Genomic DNA, 27090 nt, shown 5'->3' with positions numbered 1-27090 from the left:
GAACCCTGTTTTATGGAAAGGAAGGAACATGTACATTCAAAAGTCTAATTACATCAGAATCACCATGAGAAATGTACAAGCTGCTTTTTTTTAATGTAGTATTAGGGTGAAGTTAAAAGCTTTACCAAACGGATTTCTTTGCAATGCTGAAATACATAGTATTCAACTACAATAACACATGTATCACTTATTAGTTATCACCAATCATTTTTAAGGGATAAAATTAAATTCTCAAATTGCAACTGTCTAAAACTGTACATGTGTATAACACCAGTATACCTGCTGACTTACATTCACAATCATGTTTCAAATATGAATGATGACGCCAAAATAAGAAAACAATGTTTTACATTCATTTAATAGTTCTTTTTTTAAGACTTACAACATCGTTTTTTAAAGGCAGACTGTGCAGCATAAGTATGTCGAGTGCTTTTTTTTGTCCGTCAGTATAATCAGCTGTCGAATCCTCAAAAGATTTCCTATTCAGCTCAGAGGGTGGAAATCTGATTTACAGCTGTGTTACAATCAAAAAAAACATTCTTAGGGATCCCTGATTCTATGTCAGGGACTATGTGCAACCTTCATGTGTACACGATGGGTGAGAAAAGTGAGCATTTAAAAAAAGATTGTACTGCTCAAAAAGAAAAGAGACTGTGATTTTACATTGCAACAAAGGAATACATGAATATAGCTTTGGGATGAAACAGTTCTAAAAGTGCCATGATGGGAACAAATAAAGTGTTTCATGATTTTACAAAGACAATAAAATGGCGATGGAAATAAAGTCATAAAGGAATGTTGTCAACCAGTTACCATTCAAGACTCATTCTTACAATCCCTGACTGGAACTGCTGATCATAAGTGCTGTACATACGCATTTGTGTTGACTGCTGGAGAGCATTTCTTGACGTTGCAGAGTAAGTTGTTCAATTGTCATAATGTGGAGTCACAGTTTATACACATTTGGAGTTTACAGAGATGCATATTATAGAGATGCATTACAGAGCTGACAGCAACAGGAAGGTGTACACGATTGAACACATTTTTTAGTGGGGAACTCAAGTGCCATACAATTATGTAGATGCAGCAGTTGCTTCTGGAGGTCATAAAAAGGCAAACGTGATGTGTTAGGAGGGAAGACCTGTAAGAGTGTAAGGCTTCAGAGATACCATCTTGTAGAGTAACACACAAAACAAAAAGTGAATCTTCTACTCTTAACATAACATATAAACTACTAAAATGGTTGGTACATAACAGGACACGGACCACACACATAATAAACACATCAAAAATGCAAACATTGAGGAGGAGATGAAATCATTACCTCTCATAACAGTAAATGCTATAGTTGAAGTGTGTTCGCATCATTATCCAGCATTTGTTTTAACACAAACTCTCAAGCATGAAGAGCCCAAAACATTAAAAGCATCATTTTAAGGCTGTTGACAGATTTCTTGTCTAATTACATTTCTGATAAATTCCTCTAAATCATTTTGTAACAAACATCTCAAAATAGTTTTGAGACACTAGACTGCTTATGTGCTACACAGTGGTTTTTCCTCATCTGAGCATCTGTGGAGTTAACGATCTTTTGATTCAAGCTTAGTCCATCCTTTCTGAGAACTAATACAACGGAAGAATTAAACATGGTCAGATCATAGTTTCACCCATAAAGCTCAAACAAAGGAAATGAAACTGCCACAACTGCAGACTATTTATCACTGTGTGGAATCACAGCATTGATACACAATGTAACTGAGGTAGACAAGAAAACAATCAAAAGCTTGACCACCACGTTGTCTTTGTGTCGATGTACGTACCACATGGTTGAAAAAAAAAAAAAAAAGGTGAAAGGTGTGACAGGAATGGAAAAAGAAAATGAGTCTGTAATTGTCAGTTTTCTTACACTACAGGAGAATTCAACTGTGAAGATGACTTTGCACTATCAGAACTAGTTGGAGATATTTAGGAATGAGATTCATGCAGGCCTGCAGTCCAGCTGCAGCGCTGGTGACAGCATGCAGTGTCTCTGTTATATTTGCATAATTTAGTGGTCCTGATTCCCACTGCCCTCCTCTCTGACTGTGCGTTCAAGGCTTTTCTTGTGGGGCCTTGAGATGAAAGGGTGCAGAGACGAAAGGGTCTACAGGGCTCACTTCTGAGGTCCATGAGTGAAGAGGTCCCACAGGGATGGATGCCACAGCGGCTTGCTTGCTCACGTTAGACACAACTCTATGAGCTGCTACTGGCTGCTGGGGCAGGGGTCCCTCAAAGTGTCGGGAGTATTTGGCTAAAGCTTGTGGGCGGAATGGTTGTTGGGCAACTTGTCCCAACGCACCTTGATCAGGGCTGACAGCATTACCGCCTCCTGCATGAGGGTATGAGGTCTTGAGCTGCGCTCCTACAACTTCTTTTCTTTTCCCGAAGGGAGCTTGAGAGAAAACGTCGAGCTGCTGCTGAGCATTCATGGAAGGAAATGGAGCGTTGGCAAACACATCATTTGAGTCTTCTTGCCCAATCCGAAAGGGGGCTTTTGTGAAAACATCTGTAAGTCCTTCAGCTGCCATTATTGGTTCGTGTACATGCTGGGAATGATTCTGAGCAAATGTGCTGGGAGCAGGTGGTTGGAAGGTAGTAGATGGTTGTGTTGGTGCCGCTAATGAGTGGAGGGCTGACTGTTCTTCTTCCTCGTCAGAGTCCATCAGTAGAGGTCTTGAGCCACTGCAGTCATGAGCTACTACATGACTCTCAGAGGCTCCCTCATCCTGCTCCTCCTCCTTATGGTCTTCTTTCTCCTCGTCTTCATCGCTGGAGTGCACACATCCCTCGTTAGTTTGAGAATCTCCTTCTGGAAGTTCGGTCTCTTGTACCTCACCGAGCACAGAGTAGCCGTTACTCTCCCCTTGCACATCTGGATTAGAAAGGAGATGGAGAAAAACACATCAGGAGTGAAACAGAAAAAAAACATCAGTGTAAAAAAAATTCACAAACATATTTTTACCATGCGAGTTACAATCTGCTTTTACATCTACAAGACCATCAAACCCCAAACACACAACACACTACATGACCAATGGATCATTTGTAACAGCCATAACCACTACAGAGTCAACAGGGAGAAACCCGCACAAGACTATCACAACAGATATTCTACTCTGAACAAGGAACATGAGACAGACGAGACTAACCAGCTCTACCAGCACATCGAATAACCTTGTTTCCACAAAATAGTTTCAGCTTAGCTGCAGTTTCCTCAAACAAACCCTTGTTTTAGGGGGCAAACTATGGCAGCAGATAGACTTTTAGTTAGAAATGAGGCTGAAGGTGAGGGAGCTCAGAGGGAATCATTAGGTATGTGGAAACAAGGACAAAAGAGTCTGCACAGCGAACGTTAAGAGGTCATTAAGGACAGACAAGTTTGCACAGATGAGCGGAGACAGATCAGTCTTACCTCAGCGATGTCAACAGCAGCTGTTAATTGGCAGCTCTATTGAAGATGTTAGTTGAAGCCATTCGAGAAAAAGCACCGTTTAACGTCCTCTATACCTCATATTTTTATACTATTCATGGCCCATTTCACTCTTTCTAAATGATCTGAGCTCATCAAACCGAAAAAAAACCCTTTCAGAGCTTACTAAAGAGAAACAACAACTAACACAGCTCATGTGATCATGTGGAATAACATATATTCTTGAATAACAGATGATCTAACGTAGGGTCTATCAAAAGCCCTTAGCCTCCTTTCCTGGTATCCAAACAGCAGTAAACAGTAGTGAGGGTTCAACGTGCATGTCTACAAGCATCCAGGAGGCACAGAATAACTTAAAAATAAGCAGGGTTAACAAGAAAGAGGAAAAAGACAAACTAGAAAACATGGGAGTAGTCTTTTAAAGCTCAAATGGATAACTGCAGGGTGGTTAAGATGCACAGTTAGACGATGCTCATACTAATATTCTAGGAGCAGAGACATTTCAATATAGCAGGGCACAAGTTTATAAACGATGTAATGTTGAAACCCCAGCACAACAGGCTTAAGTGGATAGCATAACATCATATTAGATTATCTGCAATGTAATTCGGTTCCCACAAGGAATATCCATCTGCAGCTAATTAAAACAAAGGTAAATGAAGCATAGATCTCCTTACTGTCAAATGACCCCCTTGAGTGTTTGCTCTTCTGAGTAAAAATCAAATAATGTGACCCCAAGACTCTTGATGTACATTCACATTACTTCATTTTATTCAGTGTCTGTCTTTTCGATCCTTAGTTCATAAAAATATAAGCACACACTCAAAAATGCTCCTGCTTTGACATATGAACATCTACCCTATCATGTTAAATATTATGATATTATCAGTTTTATATTTTTTACCCAGCCAGCACAACAAGTACACAGCAACACAAGTTAAACTCTACAGCCAAGGCTGGAACTCTACAGGAAACAGCACTGTATGGTCTGATTAATGTGAAGCATTATTAGAAGATTGCATAGATCAGCCACAAAGATGCAAATGACTTAACTGAACAACACCACAGGGAAAGACAGACGATTAGTTTTATTGAACCATGCCAGTTTTCACTGTATGGCAGATTTCTAAGACTAATGTTTGCATTTTGTTATAGTGAGGGGAGCAGGAGAAGAGGAGAAGTGATGGCACGTTAGAGAAACTGTACTGTTTTCTGTCTGTTATGCGTATATGTTAAGGTGATATGATAGCCTGAAATAGACTTTTGTCTTTGTAATGCACTTTCCTTGGCTACAGAAAAACTAAAGTAAAAAGGAATACTTGGTGGGATTTTCACATTACAGATGCAATACAGAGTCAGTGAAGTTTCTAACAGCCTTTGTAATGATCCTCGGACTAATTAAGTGATCAGATGTGGAAGGAGCCACAGAGATATCAGGAAATGAATCCCGTCATTAGCCCTGTTTTGCTGCCTCTTAGATGAAATCTATCAAAGTTATATACAGTAACTTACAAGAACAATTCAAATGTAAACTGTGATGGAGAACAATGAATATCTATCACGTCAGATAAGTCATAAGCACTTTGTTTCATGTATCGATGTTAACATCTCAAACAGAAGCACTAGCTGACAGTAACACTTTACATGAATGGAGAGAAAGACAGAGGGACTTTGGACAGAGGAGAGGGTCAAAATCTTTGCACTACTAATTACAGCTTCATACACAAATACTCTGTATCTATATATCCTCATAAATGTACATATTTCACAATGGTAGTCAGTTCAAACATTCATTATAAAGACCTATCAATTTATTCATATCATAAAGAACGAAGCGCTTTTTAAATATAACACCCTAAAAAAGTGCTGACAATGTCAAAAAAGGAGAAAAATAAAATTAAACAGTGATTTCATGTACACATAGTTTTATGGGTTTCTGCTCTGGCTGAAATGAGTTTGGCCGTGTGACCTCAGTGTATGTGGCTCTAAGAGATTGGCTAGACAAGACAGAGAGGATGACAATTAGAGATGGATTTTTCAACATGCCTACACACAATAACTCAACTAAATGTACAATGTATCTCAGTGTCTGTAACAGCTTAATGCTGCCAAAATCAGCTCCTGTGTAACAACCCTGACAGCACACTGACACATGGCAAACACAGAATAATCAGGAAATCTATGCTTAAGCTTTGGCAAGGCTACAGGTCCAACAATGTGATTCCCTTTTGATTCTTCCTCTATCTATACAATGGGTCAAAGATATGACGGTCAGTTCATGAGCTGTAATGCACACAAACCAGTAATTGTCTCACAAAGTGCTGCAGATAAAGATGAACGTGAAAGCATCCGGGCACAGCAACTTTATCATAAGTGACGGTTTGACAGAAGAATATTTTGTTGCTGTTTGTTTTAGGAGGAATATTATTCTGTTTAAACTCCAGAAAGAGATGACACTATACAGTCATGCTGAAGCTACAGCTCTAATAGGAATAGTAAGTTAGCTCAGATACAAAGCTGCTTCTGGAAAAGAAATAGCAGCAAAGAAATAAACAGATTTGACTTCAGGGGTGTAATTTGACTGAAGACTGTATATGTTTGTCTTTGGATTATCAGGACAAAATCTCTAGCTTCCTTACTCAACAGTAAATCACAAATAAATCTGCTTTTTTTTTTTTTTAAACTGATTCAATCGGCGCAAACATCTCTCAGTTGTTCACTTATTGGATTGGATCTCTGTTCGGCCAAAAGTTCAGTTCAAAGCTTTCACAGGAAAGTGTATCACATTTCCTGGAGGACAGCAGCATTTTGACTCCTCTGTCTTTAGTCAGACCCCTGACATAAATGAGCCTGCATGAAGGTGGTGTGTTTTCATAAAGCTTTGACCACGAACAAACACACCAACTGAACACAATTCAGCTGTGATCAAGCAGTTTCAGACGCGCTTATGATGGCAGCCGATCCCCATAGCAGTGCGCTTGATGAGGGATATTAATGCTAGGAAAGAATGAGGAGTACCATGATGAAGCTGGATAGAAGCAGATGATATGCTCAAGCATTTATGAAAAGATTTTATACCAGCGTGGGAATGCACACGGCCAGCAGAGATATATGAAACCAGCTTATCAGGCAGCTAGGGATGGAGCTGAGGCCAAGGAGGCACATTTAAAAGAAAAATGGTTCCTCTGAACCAATCAATGCTGGCTCCTCTGTCTCAATTCATAAGGTGCTACATATTGTGCCTCTGCTTCCCCATCTCGATCCCCCCCCCCCCCCCCCCCCCCATGTCCCTTTGTTAGGATTGCACTCTGCCCTTTCGACCTCTCCCACCCCCACTAGAGGTCGATGAGCTGATCCACCAGCAGAAGGGAGCGGGCCAAGTTGGGGATGCTGGACTCTGAGCTGCCACTGTTGCTGCGCGAGTGACCACCTGAAATGTGCCAGAAAAGAGAGAGAGAGAGAGACAGAGATGGACATGGAAGAGCCAAGGGAGAGGGTGGAAAAACAAGCCCAAGAATAAGTAATATTAACAGAAGAAATGATGGAGAAATTAAGAGTGAGGAGTTGATGAAAATGAAATAATGGCAGAGCAGAGAGGTGCATGTATGACGGGGGCAGAGAGAGAAACAGAGGCAGAGTGTGAGCTGGGATTGTCTTAATACAGCTGCATCAAAAGCCCTTCTAGGGATATGGGTTGCAAATCACCATCCGCTATAAACACTATAATACTTGCACTGGATGGCTGTTTCCTGTTTGTCTAGGTATACTGTATCTGTCCCTAACAAATAAATCAATCATTACGGGGGAGAGTCGGGGAATGCCTCTCTAGCTAAAGAGACTTTAAGGAGAAACTGAAAAGAGCCAAACACTAGCTGAGAGAAAGATGACTAATGTGAGGGCTTGATGGGATAAAAAGCCTTAATGTGACATGCCCACCAATATAAGACTCCTCTCATCAGCAGGAACCAGCTTTGTAAACGGTACTTAAGGGGTTCAATCATTATCTTCTCTGCTCACACTGGTCGGGGCTTCAGCAGACGTAAGTGCTCATCTCATGATTCTGTTAACCTTACCTTGATTTGAGTTTTTGGAGATGAGCACGGGGATAGGGTCAAACTCGTCATCATTGCCTTTCTCCCCACACGACATGAGGAGAGAACAGTCTGCGGTGAAGGAAGAGGAAGTGGAATGATGAAGGGGGAAAAGAAGTTAACTCAGCCAAAGAAAAAGAGCAAAAAGAGAAGAGGGTGCAAGGAGATTAAAAATAGATGCAGCCAGGGACAGTCAGTTTTTATAAGCCATGCATTTAAGATGGCTTTTAGCTCTTCTACAAATCTAGGGCCTTTCACAAGTGATTACTTGTGTCTATTTTTCAGTTTCAACAGCCCCTCCTGTTTTTGGAAGGATCTGTGATCTGAGATGGCGTCACAGGCAGAAACAACCAGCAGACATGAGGCTAGCTAAGGGGTGCAGCAAAGGGGAGGTCTTACCAGAAGCTGTCTGAGCAGGCTGCAGCTCCTCCAGACAGGAACCAGAGCTGGAGCCAGGAGGAGCAGAGGAGCAGGAGGAAGCGATAGCAGAAACAGACTGGTTTCCATGAGAGGAGTGAGATAACAGATCACAACCCAGCAGAGAGTCCTCCCCAGTGAGTGAGTCTGAGACAGGTTGAAGCAAAGCCAGAGGGACAAGTGGTCAACGTAAAGAAAGATTATTTGTTTGTAAACATTAATTGTACCTCTTTTTTTGGCAGGACTGTGCTATCCAGCACACTCATGATAATCTGTGATTAAGTTATTTGTGTTTTCCACAACAACAGTTTGAACCGATAGCAGTTTTACATGTTTTTAATAAAAACGTAAGTCTTCATTAGTATTAACAACTGGAGACCATCATTGCTTGGTGAAAATGCTGAAAGAGTTAAATTATGTTTTCCAAATTTGCAGTAAGGATGCTAACCTAGCATGCTGACAGGGATGAGCTCTGGCTGGCCTGAATGTCTCTGGGCCAGCGGGGCTTCCAAGCCAGGAATCAGTGAATCCACACACACCACTGCTTTCACTACATAGAAAAATCAAGGGGGAAATACAGTGACGAAAAGGCATTAAGACTAACCTTAACACAAGAGAGAAGCTTAGTAGGGATCAGATTAAATTAAAGGGCTCTGCACCTCTGTCTGGTGGGTGTGAACTGAGTGTGAACGGTGAGAAGGAAAGCAAAGGAAATACATGCAGAGCTGACTAGGTAATTTTAGAGGACGACAAGGGACAAAAACAGAGCTGGTACCATTGATGTAACTCTATGTAGAATGATTGAAGGGGTTAGCCTGGGTTAAAAGGTCAGGGAGCAGCAGAAAAGTGTCAGGGGACCCCAGTGTCTATATTCTCTGTGAGTGAGCATCAGAGACAGGACGATCAGAGGCAACAGACGGATGACAGAATACAGAAACAAAGGCCAAGAGGGAAGGAGTGTGCACTTAAAGAAAGGCAGAAAAACTGAAGTAATAGGAAACTGTAAAAATATGGTAATGTGGAACTGCAAGTTACCTACTTGTCAAATATTTTTAAGGGATTTAGACCAAGGTATGACAGGATGAAGACTGCACATAAAGATTTCCATGCAATTTTATTCACATGGCTCAAACATCAGGTTTCCTGAAACCATTGTGCAAGGATAAAACCACTGTCTGATGTGTTAGCGTATTAAGTTCTTCTTACAAAAGCTACACTCTCCAAAACTAATCAGAGCAATATCCACAACATTCAAAGGACATAACTCTATTAGACCTTCACCCAAACACTACTCGTACCCTTTAAGTACAAACGTATTCACATTATTTTTAAAAACACACCACAGCAATCAGTACATTTAGCCTACATGAGTCCACATGCCAAAACTCTCTTTTTTCAGTCCATTCTGAGAGCAGACAATTAAAGGAGGGCATCTTCTTCTTCTTGGTAGCGCTACTCTATTGTTGTAAAAATTGTGAGTAATTAAGTTGAAATACAGGCCATGCACTAAACCACAAATCTCTGGCTTTCCGCTGCAGCTCATACTTACAGGAAACTGCTATGGGGCAAAATGGGTAGGAGGTGAGGGTGGGGGGAGGGGTCTGTGTTGGAATGTGATGGCTCAGAAAATGGCACAGCAGATGTGACCTTTTTCCCCCTTAACTATAGGAAAGAGGTCAACACTAATGAACATCACAAAATGATAAAAAGTGAATACTTACTAAGTAAAGTCAATGGAGATAAAGTGTTGTGTTAATAATTGAATACAGCTTGCAATTTTCTTAATTGATTCAACTGAGACAGTCATCCTGCATGCTGCTCAGCTGAAGCTCTCTGCTCCATCACTGAGAACCAGAACGTGTTTGCTTAGGTGCATCCTATTTGAGTGAGCAGAGAGCGGAAAATCGACAGCTTAGGCTGGGTGGAGAAGATTAACCACACCCAGATTATGTAACAGCCTTCACATTATTTAAACTCTCAGTTAAAGCTTTAAACAGTACCTACACAAAGAAGGTAACCGCTAAGAAGCATTCTCTTAAAAAGGGGCTAAAGGCTAAACTGAGGAGAACATACAAGGTAGTGTCATTATTTTGACAGTAAAGCCTGCTGAACATTCTCTTGTTCTTAGCGGCCTCAGTAAGAAGCCTCGTCCAGCAGGAAGGCAATCCAATTAACAAAGGAGAATTTGTCCTTCATGTTACCAGGCAACAGCAAAAGCACAGGTCTGCAAATGAGATGCGATCTAGCTGTAGCTACGGCCTCCCTTCATGGCAGCTGACAAGGAGCCACTCTGAGGCTGTGTGCAACAAGAGAAGACCGTGTACAAATCTTACCCACAAAACCAGCACTCATAAGCCAACCTCTGGCAAGGATAATATCCAGAAAAAGAAATAAATAAACAGTAAAAGGTGACTCTTAAGCCCTAGGAATATATTTGTGCAATGCACGGCTAATCATGTTTGATGTTGTTACAAAAAAAATTACCTGTGGCGTCCGGGAGGAAGATGGTATTTAAGGGGTCCTGGACTGTCAACAATGCTGAACCTGCACCCATGATGCAGGCAGTTGTTTCAGCTTAACATTGCAGAGTGAATAAAGATGGTGGAAAGCAAATGAAGGAGCATGAACAAGTGAAGAAGAGACTGGGTGGTGTAAGCTAACTTTTATGACTACTTCACTCTAGACAGAACACAATACAGCCACAAGTGGGATTTCCATACATAATAACTTCAAGTTGATGTTGAAAAGTGATCCACTAAATGACTGATTTATCACTGACAGAACAGCATCCTTTATGTATTATGCAAAGCAATGAGACAGCATAAACTTTAAATAGCTTTACCTGGAAAAGCACTGAGCCCTTGAATGAGATTTTCAATGGAGCCTGTGACTTTCTCTCCTGGTGCAGCAGCTGTGCATAAACAAAGAACAGAGTAGCAATTATTATGAAATCACACACTCAAAGCTGCAGTGGTACATGATCAGTAAAATAAGGTATACTTACTCTCAGCTAGCTTTGCAAAGTCTTTGTTTAGCAGCTCCTCTGCTGTTAGCTTGGAGAAATTATCATCACCAAAAGGGTTCCAGCTGGACACAGAGATGGGTGCAGCAAGGGCTGACTGGGCATCACCATCACCTGGATGATAAACACTCTGCTGGGACGAGCAGGGGGAGCCAGAAGGCGTAGTGCTGGCTGATCTGCAGCAGACGTAAGTGTAAACATAAACAAGGGTAAGAGTGCATCATGAAACCTGATAGAGGGTGTTAGATCTGTGGACACTGGCCTACTGGTATATACAAATAAGAGTGAGTGCAGAGTTATTTAAAGACTGAATTGAGTGATTCTTCTTAAGCTGGATTCTCTGGGGTGTCAAAGGGTTGTTTATCTTCCTTTTGGTGCTCCCCATATGAATGGACTGTCTATGGCCGTTCACAGCACACTCACTGCTATGAAAGAACAGTTCATCCTCAGATCACTGAAGCGAGTTAATTCTGCTCACTTGGACTTGTTGAGGCTGGCCTCAGCTGCGGCTGACTGGAGGAGCTGGGTGGACTTGCTTACTGGGACTCCAAACACTGTGCTGTGAGTGACATCGCTCAGGATGCGTCTGTGGCCACTCTTAGTGGCTGTCTTTGGCGAAGAGGGGGGTGTGAGGGAGCCGACTTTGTGCAGCCCTCTGCCAGCCGTCTGTAAGGAGGAGAAAAAGAAATGGAGAAGGGGGTATGAGAAAAGATTTTCTTGACTTGAATCTTTTTTATTATCATTTTAAAAACCAATACCAACAAATCAAAGGGCCAACAATAGAAAAACCAATCAAGAAAGATTCACTGGAAAACAAAAGCTGTAAGAGGAGTTGGATAGTAAATTCTTGCAAAAGCTACAAAAACACCATAAAGAGGGAAAACTGTTATAGAAAATAGAGTAAGAATAAGTATGTAGAGCTCAAAGGTAGAACACAACTAGACACACCCTAGAAATAGAGAGTTACTGACAAATTGCTCAAACTAAGCTTCCAGAAGTGTGACAAAATATTTCACAAACTGTTACGATAGTTGGAAGAAGCAGCTCAGAATGTAGCAAGATGATTTGGTTATCAGATCAGAAAAGCCAAGTCTAAACGTGGCTTTCTTAAGATGAAGACATTAAAATGTATTTCTGCATTCCCTGTGCCCCGGAGAAGGAAAAGAAAAAAACAACTGGACGTGATTGGTTACAAGCTGTTAATCAACTCTCTGGCCCAAAAGAGTGGCAGGCGGCAGCAGGAGGATTTTACCACAACCTCTGGGTCGACAGCTGCGGACTCTGGGATGGCGGTCAGATGAGAGGCTGCTGTTTCATGGACAGGGGGTACATGCTGCTGGTGTTTCTCTTGCATGGTAGCAACTGGAGGAACAATCTTAGCTTTGGGCTGCAGCTTGGTAGACGCCTGAGACACTGTTTGATGTTGCTGCTGCTGGTGGAGGTTCTGTACCAGTTGATGCTACATAAGAATACCACACAGCCGAGCATGAGGAAGGCCCGTTTTGTAATGGTTTATAAAAGTGACAACAGCAGCAGCTTCCGTTCGTAAGATACTTCTAAGGATTTATCTTCTACATTTTGACAGAACACAGTGTAAATCAAGTGGAGGGGAGGAGGAGATTTATTCACAAACATGAAGAATATAACCAAAAACCTTGTCCCTAAAAGCAGAGATTCTGTCTGGGAAACACAACCAAAATACATAGCATTGTACATATGCAATGTTTTAGCTGCACTGGTCAAGGTCAGACAGACATTCAGGTCCACAGCACATGTTTGTTTAAGATAATGGCTCAATGCAGCATTTAGGTATAACACAATCCTTCAGTTTCCCGGAGGAGTGAGAGTAAAAAGCCTTTCAGTATAGCTGAAAAATACTTCTCCTCTTGTTCTACCAGGATGCTTACCTGCAGGTTACCCTGTGGGCTTAAGAAGGCATGTTGCTGCCTCATGAGGAGCTGCTGGTGCTGCTGTGAAGCCTGTGGCTGCAAGTTGGCTATCTGAGCTTGCTGTGGTGCTGCAGGAGTCTGTTGAAGAGGTTGGACAGCAGCTGAAGCTGGAGGTGGGACACCAACACCTGGAGGGCAGAAAATAAGATGGTAGACCTGTTAAATATGTGTGTGTGTGTGTGTGTGTGTGTGTGTGTGTGTGTGTGTGTGTATGTGTATATATATATATATATATATATATATATATATATATATATATGTGAACATTCCCTTTTAAAATACAACTGCAACTTCTAGTTGAAAAAAATTGTTGTTTTCGGCCAACTGTAAAGTACACAAATCCTTGAAATGTTTTTAAAAATGAATGCAAATTAAGTGTTTGTGCAAATGAATCAGTTTGAAAGAATTTGTGTCATTTAAGGCCTCCTCCAACGAGAAGGATCCTCTAATTAGAAAAGTCTATCCAAGTTAAGTCTGCTAATAACCTGCATTATGAGAGTAAGCTTGTGCTTTTGGCTTAACTGCACTGACAGGTATACATTTGAGAAAGTATACAACATTTAAAAGCAACAATATAAACATGTATTCATGAGAAAAGCATTTTAGCAAAACTAAATAAATACATATACAGAAGAAATCTTATTTAGTTGGAGACCCATCAAATGATTCGGCAAGCTCTGCATATAAATGTTAGAGAATGCTGCTGAAATGAATAAGACATCACGCCATCATGACTCATAAAATGATGATTAAAAGCCTCTTGGGAAAGCTCTCACTGAATCATTGGAAACAAACAAGCCCCCTGTTGACGCTAGAGACAAATTCTTAAGCAATTCACTGAGCTGAACAAATACGAGACATACTTTCTCTATTGAATTGCCAGGATTACTGTTACCACAAACATATTAGGCACTAATGAACAACTACAAACGATATAACCCAGACATGTAGAGCGATCACAGAGCTACTTATACCTATGGCCTGTGTTGCTCCAGCAGCCATGTTGGGTCTCTTTCGAGGGGTGAGAGCTGGCTGGATGGGGAGAATGCCTGATATTGGCTGGGGCTGAGCCTGGCCAGCCTTGGGTCGTTGCCGAGGTGCAATTGAGGTTTCTAGAGTTGGTAAAGGGTCTGTGAGTCTGAAGGAAGAAAAACAGAAAACTTATGAATTAAGTTTTCTTAATGAATTGACTTATGAATTAAGTTTTCTACAGTGACAAAAATCGATTGCTTTTGATGGCACTCACCTGGCTTTGGATTGACTCTTCTTGGCCACTGCTTCACTGGCTCGGATAGGCTCAGGGAGTTTTGCAGGAATGGGGGAATTCTACAACAATAATGGAATTGGAATTGTCTATTTTATTTAGGCAAGGCAAGGCACGTTGTTTTATATAGCACATATTAACAACAAGGCAATCCAAAGTGCTTGACACAAGACATCAAAAGCATCAGGACAAAGGAAAGAAAATAAACAATTCATTTATTTTGTTTAAAGGCTAATGCATCTTTCATGATAGCACAATTTATGCCCACTTTAATTATATTTAAAGCATCAGGTCAGAAATTAGGCTGAATCAGAAGACCAAATGCTGAGCTACTTTATAAATGCATTAAAAATACATGATGAATAGAGGACAGCCAACAGGCATGCTAAAAAGTACAATAACCAACATCTTTGATAACCAAGATAATTAAAACGGTATCTGGGTGTCAACAACGTTGTCATACATTATTAGAAAATGAAGTTGACCAAATCTGTAATATCTAGTACAAACCCAACAGATGATTCCTAAATCAAACTTGTGTAACCCTCTCACTGTGGGTACTTACATGTACATTGTGGACTGGACACTCTCGTCCAGCCAGTTTGAAGGCAAAGTAGGATATTTGGTAGATGTCTGGTCTGTTATCTGGGTCAGGTTCCAGCATGTATCCTGAGAAATCAATGAAAAAGGATGTAAAGTTCAGACACATGATAATGTATATGCACTCTCAGAGTCACGGCAAACAAACAGAATGTGCTTTGTGGCATATAACATAAGGAACTGGTTACTCACTGATGAGACAGTGCATGTCCTGGGAGTAGCGGGAGTTGTCTGGGATTGTGAAACTTCCATCACAGATCGCCACTTGGCTCTCTCCAAAAGGAAGCGTGAAGTAGCACAGCTTATACAGTAGACAACCCATGGCCTATACAGAGAAACACAATTCTTTCAAATGAGAGGCTGGGTCTAGTATTTCAGCACATACTAATACACATGGCATTATCAGAGTGATTAACATTAAATCATATAGTAATTAAAATGCACATAACGGTATTAAACACAGTCTCTCTCACCCAAATGTCGGCTTTTGTTGTGATGACCTTTTCACCGTAGAGGTTGACCATCTCTGGAGCACGGTATGACAGAGTAGTGTACCTGTTTGTAGAGCAGACCAATGAGTGTCTTAAATTCAAAAATATTAAGGAAAGAAGGTATGAAGTGCTAACAAAAAAAATAAATCACTTTTTGATTTCCTCCTCCACCAATGGCACCCCCTCTGTCTGGGGGTTTTGGAAGTGGTTAGTGGCACTTCCAAAATCACAGAGCACGTAATGTCCCCGATCATGCAGAAGAATATTTTCCACCTACATGAGGAAGACAAGACAAGACAAGCCAGAGTACATGAGGAAAACAACAAAGTCATGATAAATGACTTCCAAGATTAATGAAGCCTTTAATTAGCTAGCCTTGGGTGTGTATTTGGAATTAAATCTATCTTGCCTTGAGATCTCTGTGGATGATTGGAGTCTTGCACTGGTGGAGACGAGCGACAGCTTCACACGTGTCACAAAAGATCTGTAACACTTCAGCCTCAGTGAAGCCTGTCTGTAACCGCTGGTTCATCAGGTTAACAACCTGTCCACCTACAGAAAACCAAGGTCAGTGAAATATTTCTTGTAAACACGTCTTACCCCATAAGTGATTGATCCATTTTTTTAAGAGACACCTTCAATCGTTTATTTAGCTAATCATACAATGAATTGATTATAAAACAGCCCATTTTCAGGTCTGTCAACTTGTGTCATACATTTAGTTTCAGACAACTTGAGACAATACAAAAATTCAACCTGCACCCTCTGAAACATCAGCTTTGCCTTCTATAGAGCAAAAAATACCAATAAACAACTTTAAAGTAAATACAATTTTGAAATAATATGGTAATATACGTACATATTAAAGGCTAGTATAAATAAAACCTGCAACTATGGTATGGGAGCAGATTAAGATAACTTCAAACATGTTTTCTTTACCGACAGATTCATTTTAAATTATTAATTATTAAGACAAAAAAACCTCAGGACAATTTAATTGACTCTACAAAGATCCAACAACTACACAGTAATAATAAACTATCAAAAAGATAAAAATAGAAGATAATCCAAAAAGAGCTCCCTCCGATATCTATCCACTGAATCAAATCTTACAGAATTTTCTCTTTCAAACAAAACAGGATTTAATGATTACCTCGACAGAAGTCCATTAAGATTAACACTTCCCACACATCACCAGCCCCAACTGCAGTTATGCTGGAGTCCAGGAAACCAACTATGTTTTTGTTGCCCACAAGGTCCCTCTTCACAAACAAACACAGAGAAAAGGCAAATATGGACAAACATTTCACAGTTCAGAAAACATGTAGCTTAGTAAATAAAATACATTATATCTATTCCTTCTATTTTAATCTTTGGAGAGATGCCATTTATCTCCTTAGTCTGAGTGTAATGATGATAGCTATTCAATTCAATTCAAAAAACTTTATTTGTCCCCGGGGGGCAATTCAAAGGCACACAGAGCAGTAAATTAACAACAGTGCAAGTACGAAACATTTTAACCTAAATATAAAGTGTCAATTTAAATACAACTTAAAGCTTAAACTTAACTTAAAATAAAAAATATAAAAAGAGTAGATCTAAGTGGACAGTGATCGGACTAACAGAAACAGAACTATTTGCAGTAAACGAGAAATAAATATATAGATACAGAGCTATGTGCAAGTAGGCAAATACTAAATGATAAGTTATAAGGTGCAATAATGAATAATGGAACAACAGAACTAATATAAACAAAATAACTGTAAAAGGTAAGAATTAGATAAATAAAGTGACTGTAGCTGTAAAGGTAAGAATTAGATAAATAAAGTGACTGTAGCTGTAAAGGTAAGAATTAGATAAATAAAGTGACCGTAGCTGTAAAGGTAAGAATTAGATAAATAAAGTGACTGTAGTGCAATGATGGATAAGAAACATCAGGAATAAGTAACCAGAACTGTATGAATACTGATATAAAATGGATAGAATAAAGTGATGTAGTCCATGAGACCAGATAAAGAAGAGGCAGTTAAGGTGCATGGCAAATGGAAGGAAGTAAAAAAACAGCAAAGTTCACAGCTGAGAGCTGCATTGAACTATCTAGAAAAAATGCTAGTACCCAGGGTGTGGCTGCAGGAACTGGTTAGTTTCACTTACAGGGCTTTAGAATAAAGGGCTCTAGTTAGGAGATGAACTGACAGGAAAGTGCCAAGTCATAATTTTTAGAAGAACTGTGAGATAAAAAAAAGACATTATACTACTACCCAGCCATTTAGCTACCAACATTAAAGAGTACTTCAGGGTTTGTTCTTTAAGACACTAAGCCAGCCGTCGGGTGTCAGGACTTGTCAGGGAAGTCAGAACGTCTGTGGCTCTGGTTGGTGTGGTTTCAAGATCACCATCAGAACTGCTCTGGTCCGAGGTATCTTTTCATGTAACCCCAGTACCGTCTCTTTATCTTCTGACATTTTCGTAAGTCAAGGTAATTATGAATGCATTCATCAGAAAAATGATTAGCATAAAATATAATAAAGATGAAGTTATTGCTTCTCACGCATGTGCAAAATGCACAAACTAATTGGCAGTAAGCTGCTATCAGTTTGGTGTGAACAGCCCGACTTTTAGGCTCGACAACAGCGGACAAAACACGACACAGCAGTCGGTTTTCATCACAGCTTATTCTTTGTTGTCAGCTTGGTGTGTACCAGCCTTGAAGTAGTACTTCAAAAATTCAGGGTTAGTCACACTCAGACCTAAAAGATTATAATTCTAGCAAAATGTCTTAAAAAACAGAAAATGCAGTTTGCTACCATCAGCAGCCAGTCACTGGACTGCCTTACTCACCATAATCTGGATCTCAAGTTTGCAGACTTGCAGGTCGTGTTCATTGTTGACATACATCCTTTTAAGTGCACAACGTATACTTTGATGAGTCCGCACCAAAAAAACAATGGCAAAACCTCCTGCAAAGAGAAAAAAGAACAGAATGAAGAACATTAAGTTTACAAAAAACACTAAATACACTAGAACAACGATTGCACAGTATCCTGTTTTTATTAAGTGGTGCAGTGATTGAACACAATTAGTTTGTAATTTTCAGTGTAACAGTCAGTGGCTGATAGAAGTACCGTAGGTATTGTATGTCGGGCAGCATGAGGTCTCTTAACAACATATCTCTAAACTAATAATCTAATAATGCTAGCAGCAAATGAGGCTGATAATGTTTAATATTTATATATGATTTTCATGTTGATAAGGTAAGGAAATGAGGGCTTTAAAGTGGATACTGAAAGATATGATGAGTGCAAGCTTGACTTGCAAATTGCTAAAAGGACCTTTATACTTCACTGTGTGAGTCAGCAGTTGTGCTGAGGAAAAGATGCAACAGCAGCAACACTAACAGATGATACAGGAAGTGAGAGAATTCATCATCCCAGCTTTGGTCAATGAAGCTGACAAATAGGGAAAAACCACATGATGACTGTATTTATACATAGCAACTCAAACCACCAGCATTTAAACAAATTAATTATACAGGCACCCAGAAAGTACACATGAGCTACCCATTTCACGTTTTTCAATTTCCTACAAATTGATCTGTAAAAGACCATTGATATTAGATGAAACCCATTGATCTCTTGACTATGTCACAGTCTATTAAACATCTTTTTTTGTTGATCCATCCTCAGCTTGCACTTGTTTCTCTCTGGATTTTATTTTTGAAAGGGTGTAGCAGCTTTCACTACAATTTCTGAGTTTTGTTGGTGCTGCAGCTCTTCTCTTCAGTTATTTTCCCTCTCACAGCTTGTGTTAATGCCATGAACTGACTCATCCAGCTAGCATCACTAAGCCAAGGACGGCTCCACGTGACTGCTCTGCATGTCTTTTGATTAGGCAGTATTGGGCAACATAACCGCAAATCTTATAATGAAAAAACGTTAATAAGTACAAAAAGCACTGAATAATATTGCTGGATTTCATCAGCCATGAGTTTAATACCTGAAATTTCACAATGAAGGGTGAAAATCTGCAGCACCATGCTGCACCAACAGACATGTTCTGGCAAAGTACTTGACTGAGTAATTAACATTATTAAGACACAGAGAGTCACTGTGTTTGAAAATTATGTTTCATTGAGCACAACATCAAACTTATGAAACAGCTCCCTGAATCAGAAAGAGGAGAGGTGAGCAAAGATCATAATCATGTGAAACACAGGCTTTAAGATTGTGTGTGCTTGTGTTTGGTGTGCCAGAGTTCAGACAGTTGAACCCCTGCTGTGTCTCGCACAGTCTAATCTGAGATGCCTGTAAGAAATTAGAAGGATTAGCAGCCTTCTTAAGCAACATTTAGCAGTGGACTACAACTGCAGTGGAGGGTGTGAGTGAATAATTGTAAGAACAGCTACATATAGGAGCTGCCTGTTGACGTAAACAAACTGTCAGGATTAAACGGCTCTAGTTCATGCACGCTCAAGCAGATGCACACAACAATACAAGCGTTGGGCCCTTCTATGAAAAGCACAGTGCATGGTTCTAAGTGTTTTGGCAAAAAATTATCATAACGGTAATTTAACTTACATAACTATCATCTTGGCTTGGGACTACAACACATGCTCAGGAATACTATGCGGTTGACAAACACGGTTGCTGAAAGGTCACATGACACAGCAGTGACAAAAAAACAAATTCTAAGAGCAGTCAGAGACAAAAATAACTATCCAGTCTTATTGAGAAGAAAACTTGATGATTTCAGGTTACAAATGAGCACATGACTCCCTGGAGCTCGACGCTTTGGAATCAAAAAACAGAGACAAGTGACGCACACTGTTATAATGAAATGTTACTTAATACATCTGTCTTGTGTTACAAAGAGCTGTTAAAAACAAATGAAAGACCTCTGCCAGACAACCTCAAAATATGAAATAAATACCACAAGAACAGCTTGATTCCATGTGACATGTTCAACACGTCTCTTTAGGCCCAAAAATACAAAAGCCTGTTTCCCTCGCATGTAGGTGTAATGTGAAAATATGTTTTTATTTCAGCCAACATGAATGGAGTTACAATGTTACAATTCACTTAACAGACACTTTTATCCAAACACATCAGAGAGTTAGCACAACACTAATCCATTCATACACCGCCACAGAAGCAGCAGGAGCAATGCGGGGTTAAGTGTCTTGCCCAAGGACACATCGGACATGTTTCTTGGCTAGGGATTGAACCCTCGACCTTCTGTGCGCGGGCAGCTGTGGCTCAGTTGGTCGAGTCATCGCCTTTCAACCGAAAGGTCGAGGGTTTGATCCCCAGCTGAGCAACATGTCTGATGTGTCCTTGGACAAGACACCCTGCATTGCTCCCGCTGTTTCGGTGGCGGTGTATGAATGGATTAGTGTTGTACTTACTCTCTGATGTACGTCGCCTTGGAAAAAAGCGTCTGCTAAGTGAATTGTAAGTGAATTGCAACTGTGTGACAGGCGACGACTCTGCCAACTGAGCCACAGCCGCTGAGTTGACAACAAAGGGAGTGCGCAGAAGGGAAAAAATATTTTCTGAATGGAGCAGCCAACAATCAGAAACTAAAAGCTATCCCAGAAAAGACCCCAAGCCTGGAGGGAGTCTGATAGCAAGATTTGGCAACAAAGCAGGACAAAGTATGATCTGCAGGAATACATTCCAACTAGTATTTTGTAAAAGATTACTAATCATAGGGAAATTTATATTTTTGGCTCTTTGGGGAAAAAAAATGTTAATGTGGCATATAAAATGATTAGTGTCAAGGGTGACTCAAGGGAAGGTTGTCATCAAGTCCAAAGTTTTCTCAGAACTGATAAGAAAACACAAGTCCTCGCTCACAGCAATGAAGAAATTACAGAAACATTTTCCACTGGTATTGCAGTACAGGGTAGGACTGAAGTTTGGCATCTAACACATTCATATAGCCACAATGCAGCCAAATAGATGGGACCCATCTATAGTACTAATAAATTAATCAGTCTTGGTTCATCTATTATTTAGTAACAGGTGCTCTTTGCTAACAGAGCATGGCAGTCTCTCAGTACAAAGACAAATGACCATTGGTAACCTCTAAAATGCTACCACCAGGCCTGTTTAACTATGTTCTGGTAAAGACTACCTTTGAATTAAAGACGAGAAAATAAACACTTCATGGTAAGGACTTGAATGCACCTGAATTAACAAGCAAGATTGTTGTAACAGAAAAGTATGCAATGAAACTAATAAGCATGACCACCTTCTTCCCAAGAAATGATAAGTACCTCTAAAATCTACATTTGGGATATGTTACACCCTCTGTAAATATTAAGACGGATGACTCAGCATGGCATTGGTCCTAACAACACAGTAGAAAATCCAGTTATACAAAGTTCCTCCCAGCCTTCAGGTGAAGAGAAGTCAATCTGAATTACTCACAGCTGTATAAAACACAGTCTTAAAAAATACAAACTTCCAGTGATGAGATGTTATTTCTCCATTGTTTTGACTAATGCTTAAACAAGCAAACTAAAACCTGAAAAAAAGCTACAGTACCTGATGTGTGATGAGAACTTCTGGTTATAAACAGAAGTTACCTTACTGACTGGTTTTCCTGTCAGTAAGGTACACAAAGGTGATCATATCATTGTGTATGTGGTCATGCAGGGCTTACAGAAACAGGCCTACTCTTCTCAACTTGTGTTTGAGGCCTGAATGTCCATCCTCAAAACAATACTCAGACTGTGGCTTCAGTGAGATGTGTTTGCGTGACAAAACAGAAAGCCACATAATTCACCTTCTGCGACGATCTCCTCCACGGTCACTTGATACCGTCCAATGGTGAAGACCCGTCCGATGAAGCTGCCGCCGCCGCCGGATCCAGCGCCCCCTCCTCCTCCTCCTCCTCCTCCGGCACCTGGTCCAGGCCCGGAGCTCACCAACTCCCGACGAGTGTCAAAAAATTTCTTCATTTCTTTCTTTTACCGACGATGTCCAAAAAGTACGAGTCAAGTCCAAACTCTTATTAGTGTCGTCGCAAACACGTCGGGTTGTAAGCGGCTCGCTGAGCTGGGTGTTAACGCCGGAGCTGTTTTTAGATAATTGAATGAATGCAGCGAGCTAGCTGAATGATGAATACAAGCTAACTAGCTCTACCTCCAAATAACCCCAAACATAAATATCTGACGCTCCTTGGCTAACTCAAGGCATTAACATAAAGATGAGTCAGGATATAATAAATGCGTACTTTATGTGGAAGTCGCCGCTCCCCCCCCCCCCACCCCCCTGAGCACAGACTGAGTCAGGCTGCGAAAAAAAAGAAACACTTGTTAGCTCAGTTAGCTCAGTTAGCTCAGCAGCTAGGAGCGATGACAGCTGTCAGGTTTTACGACTGGCAGCCAGGTAGGTCCTTATTGTCCAATGTAACTTATTACACATCTCCACCGATATCTTCCTCCCGAGGATTTGCTTGTTACTCCCGCTGCTCTACTTGCGCGGTGTCGCTGTGTAAGTGCCAGTTCTCCTCTGCGTCTGTTGCGTCCAGCAGCTTGTAAGAAAGGCTGGTCGTCTAACTTAATGTGGGAGCTAACGTGGCTACAAATACACTGAATGCTATCTGCAAGAGTCCTCTCTGCTGACTCCGTCCTGCTGGACTCCTCTTTATTTCATTGGTCAAACTAACACTAACTTCCTGACAGTCAGCTGTGTGCCCAAGTTTTGTTTTGTTTTGCAAAAATAAATGGAAAAAAAAACAACTTCTTCGAACCCCTAAATTATTACAGTCTATGTTTGACCCCCACTCTTTAAATACAGATTTAAATTACTTTAATAATTTTTATTATAATAACTTTAAATACATAATTCAGACCAGCTCTTCGATGCACTGCATAGCTGCATCAGCTGTAATCTCATAGTTGCAATTAGTTAAACATATATTTTAGTTTTGCAAACTTTATTGATAAAGCCCACATAGGTTGATATATTGAAATGGTTCATGGGACATAGTGTAAAATGTAAAAAAAAAAAAAAAGATGTGATGTCCAAAACATTTAAATCCTGATATTTAATTGCAAATAGCACAAAGGAAACACATTAAATGTTGAAACTGATGAATGTAATTGTTTGTGCCCAATTTAAATTTGATTCACAAAAAAGTTGGGTCCCTGGCAACAAAAAAAAAGAACAGTCATGAAATGCTTAATTGACAGATTAACAGATTGCACTGCATTAAAAACAGACACAATTCTGATGAATACATCACTTTACCTCAGGAACACTTCCAAAAGTCATTGTCTGTGAGCGCCATTTGCTGCTGCATTAACAAATGCTGGCTTAAACTGAGCCATGCAAAAAGGAAACCGGCCCAGAGATGTCACTGCATGCCTTCTTTGGTTATGGACTCATTGAAATGGACAGAGGCGAAGTGTAAAACAGTCCTTTAGTCTGACAATTTCACATTTGAAATCATATTTGGAAATAATGGACGCTGCATCCTCCATGCTAAAGAGGAGAAGCCCTCCGACTTGTTATCAGTGCTCAGTTAAAAAGTCAGCATCCATGATGGTATGGGTAGGCCTTAGTGCATATTGCATGAGTAACCTGCACTTATATGAAGGCTCCATTAGTGCTTAACCATATTTACGTCTTTTGGAGCAACATATACTGCCAAGTATATGCACAGCTTATTTTTCATGAAAAGCCTTGCTTAAATCAGCAAGACAATGCCAATCCAAATTCTGCACATATTACAACAGCATGTCTCTGTAAGAGACTCAGGGTGCTAAACTGGTCTACCCGCAGTCCCAACCTCTCAATCAATTAATATGTTTGGAGCATTATGAAACACAAAATAATACAAAGGAAACCAGGAACTGTTTTACAGAAAACAGAAATGTAAAGAAACTGGTTCTCAAAGCACTAACAAAGTCTTCCAAAGATTCCAAGTCTACAGAAAAAAGTGATGCAACAGAGTGGTGAGCATGACCCTGTCACAACTGTCAGAGAGAGAGAATAGGACAACTTTGTTACACTGAAACATATTTTCACGGGTCACTCTGAAAGGAGCAGTGATGTGGCAGATTTAAGGTTATCAACATTGCAATTTCAATCCTGTACATTATTGGTATAATAAATAGCTCCTCTAATAATACAATTTTAAAATACTTGCAATAATCTTGTTTCTTAATAATACAGCTCTTGTTTACAATGTACAGCTTTGGAAATACAACCTCTATAATCTGTAAGATATTCAGGGATAGAGTCTTTTAGTCAAAGAGAAACAAATACTGCAGCCTTACACTGTGAAGTTGCATTATACTAAACATTGAGATCTTCTCTAAAAAAAAATAATGAGAGAGAACTGGAAGGAAATGTTTCTGATCCCACTTGGTGGACAGAGATAATGTGAAGACGCATCATAAAAGCTGTTTTGGGTGGCTGTAAAATGACTGACAATCCTCACTGTCTTTTGTTGTTGGTTTGTTTTTTTCTTTTCCGTGTGCTTCCTTATTGTCTGTTGAGCTTTGAAGAGGATATTATTAAAACTAATTCCTCACATCAAATCTATACCAAGATTAGTTTTTCTGAAACTTGGTTTCTGTTTCTTGTATTTATAAGTTCTTTCTCACCGTTGATATTTTGATTTATTCAACTTCCTACTTTACTCATGATTTGGGGAGTACAAAATTGTTAAATGAATGCTCTTTCTTGTAGATGTTGTGTTTAATCCTTTATTATAATCCTGCAGCAAAGTCTTCATGGGCAAACCGGTCTCATATACATATGAGTATGTATAAACTGCTATGACACGACACAAGAAAGGGCAACCTTATCAATCTCCTCAAATATTTACAGTATTCAGAGATGAAAATATCCCAAGATACCAGGCCTTCGTATGCTGGGTGAATATCTAAGCAACCAATAATTTCCACAATCAGGGAGAGTCTGTGGTGTCTCTTCTCTTTACCACTCTGACTCTGTTGGACTTCCAGTAGGCTTTTTTAAAATAAAAATGTAGTTAATAAAAAAAGCACATAAATTTGCAGACATTCTGCAAACTTGTTTGGATATACACCAAGCTAATGTGAGGGTCTAACCCCAAGTGTTAGAAATCAATATTTGGATCGATCAACCTGTGGTATCAATAAGCTAGCCAGTTTAAGCAAACAGCTTAAGTGTCGCAGATTCCTGAATGAAAGAAACATGACAATGATGACTCAATTTTAAATATTTTGCAGCCCATATTGGTAAGCAGCCTATTATGAACACATATAAAGTCCTAGTTACAAAACCATAAGCATCTCACAGGACATATAAGGGCCTTACTCAATTGTAGGTAACACTCGTAAGAATAAACTTTACATAGTGTGTTACTGTCTTCAATTCAGTCAGGCCTTGGATACAAAAGCTAAGACTATACTGATCGTAACGAACCAAAAGTAGTTGAAAACAGTCACATCTACATTACAGACAGAATATTTCCCAAGTTGATATTAACATTTGATACGCAATCGGGATAATATATTTATGTAATAGTTAAAAGTTTAATGTATAGCCTATATTTAATTAACGGAATTTACTAGAAAGCGACACAACGACACATACATGAGTTCTACATGTCTAATTACATTAATGTGTTTGACCTTTACAAACAAAGATGCTTATATATGAATATACATGAAACTGTATTGTATTGTTATTGTGGGAGGTTCATTTTCTTTTTTTAAATCCATTTTCTTTTTAGCTACATTAAAATGTATTTCTAAGCAAGCAAAATCCAACAACTCATATTGTTGAACTCATTGCACAACTTCTACAATTGAACCTCTAAATAAATGATCTAATCAGTAATTAATAGATGCAAGCAAAATACAACCTCTATTACATAAATGTGTAAGGAAAACGATTTTATACACTTCAGTGAGCTTTGTAAGGTCTGAGTTGAATCTATTTGACAGTGTGAGTATTTCGCCTGTAGGGGGCACTGTTTTATCACTTATAAAGGTTACTTTATAGACCAAGTACTTTTTTCTTCTACCAAGTTTAAAAAGCTGATTCGCATGAAACAAGAGTACTTCTTCATTTTAAAAACAGAGATTTGTGTGCGCGTGTGTGTGCGTGTGTGTGTATATTTAGATTCAGACTCAGATTCAGATTCTTTATTGCCCCACAAGGGAAACTGTGTAGGAGCACACAGAAGACAACAAACACAAGGAGAACATCATCGTAAAATCTTAATTAAAACAAAGTAAAAATAAATCAGACAACGGGGGGGCGCCGGTAGCCTAGTGGTTAGTGTGTGAGACCCATGTACGGAGGCTGTGGTCCTAGCGGGTAGCCAAGGTTTGAATCTGACCTGTGGCTCTCGCATGTCATTCCCAACTCTCTCCTGATTTCTAAGTCCATCCACTGTCCTATCTCTCCAATACAGGCATAAAAAGCCCCAAAATAAACCTTAAAAAAACAACAACATATAAAACAATATCAAACATTGCAATAAAATCAGTCAAGAGCTCATACCAAAATGGGAATTCCTACCAAAGGAGTTAAGTGCAAAGTGGAGGTGGTGTGCAAATGTGCAGTTAAAGTGCAAAAAGACCAACCAAAGCTAATTGCTATTTCATTTCAACCAGGACGAATGAGACCCGAGTCTTTTAGTTTTTCTCACCGGAGCTCTAAAACGACGACCTGATGGTAAACTCACTGTGAAGTGGGTGATTAGAGCAGACCAGTATAGCCTTAGCTCTCCTCAGGACCTGCTTGTTATACTGTAAATGGTCAGAAGCCCGGCCTGACC

General features: G+C 39.8%; 1 protein-coding gene across 11 annotated transcripts; it reads right to left on the bottom strand.

Moving 5' to 3' along the window:
• Positions 1-339: 339 nt before the first annotated feature.
• LOC110002228 (AP2-associated protein kinase 1) lies at positions 340-22937 on the bottom strand. 11 transcript variants are annotated; one of them, XM_065964956.1, is made up of 21 exons: positions 22093-22937; positions 18145-18263; positions 16457-16565; positions 15713-15855; positions 15455-15576; positions 15286-15367; positions 15005-15137; positions 14778-14881; positions 14195-14274; positions 13923-14086; positions 12907-13076; positions 12258-12458; positions 11478-11665; positions 10982-11175; positions 10820-10888; positions 10462-10551; positions 8426-8527; positions 7960-8124; positions 7543-7632; positions 6800-6899; positions 2773-2911 (listed from the first exon to the last, which is right to left on the bottom strand). In XM_065964956.1, the coding sequence occupies exons 1-20, from the start codon at positions 22265-22267 to the stop codon at positions 6805-6807; spliced, it is 2595 nt and encodes an 864-aa protein (XP_065821028.1). In that variant the 5' UTR covers positions 22268-22937; the 3' UTR covers positions 2773-2911; positions 6800-6804. The 11 variants fall into 11 exon arrangements, with proteins under 11 accessions (XP_029137684.2, XP_065820990.1, XP_065820994.1 ...); XM_029281851.2 differs by lacking the exon at positions 6800-6899 and having other exon boundaries at positions 340-2911; positions 22093-22930; XM_065964918.1 differs by lacking the exon at positions 6800-6899 and having other exon boundaries at positions 340-2911; positions 10462-10521; positions 22093-22930.
• Positions 22938-27090: the final 4153 nt, after the last annotated feature.

The sequence above is a fragment of the Labrus bergylta genome, chromosome 2 (assembly GCF_963930695.1).
Source record: "Labrus bergylta chromosome 2, fLabBer1.1, whole genome shotgun sequence".
NCBI lineage: Eukaryota > Metazoa > Chordata > Actinopteri > Labriformes > Labridae > Labrus > Labrus bergylta.
Note: the sequence above shows the minus strand (reverse complement) of the source record. Positions and strands in the feature narration are given on the sequence as shown.

What these genes read in the sequence shown, in the direction of transcription:
- LOC110002228 (XM_029281851.2), bottom strand. Translation starts at nt 22,267, where the DNA reads ATGAAGAAATTTTTTGACACTCGTCGGGAGTTGGTGAGCTCCGGGCCT. An exon ending in GTCCAGTCCACAATGTACAT is followed by an intron (nt 14,275 to 14,777) that starts GTAAGTACCCAC and finishes TTATTGTTGTAG; the next exon opens with AATTCCCCCATTCCTGCAAA. An exon ending in GCCAGCCTCAACAAGTCCAA is followed by an intron (nt 11,176 to 11,477) that starts GTGAGCAGAATT and finishes CGTCTGCTGCAG; the next exon opens with ATCAGCCAGCACTACGCCTT.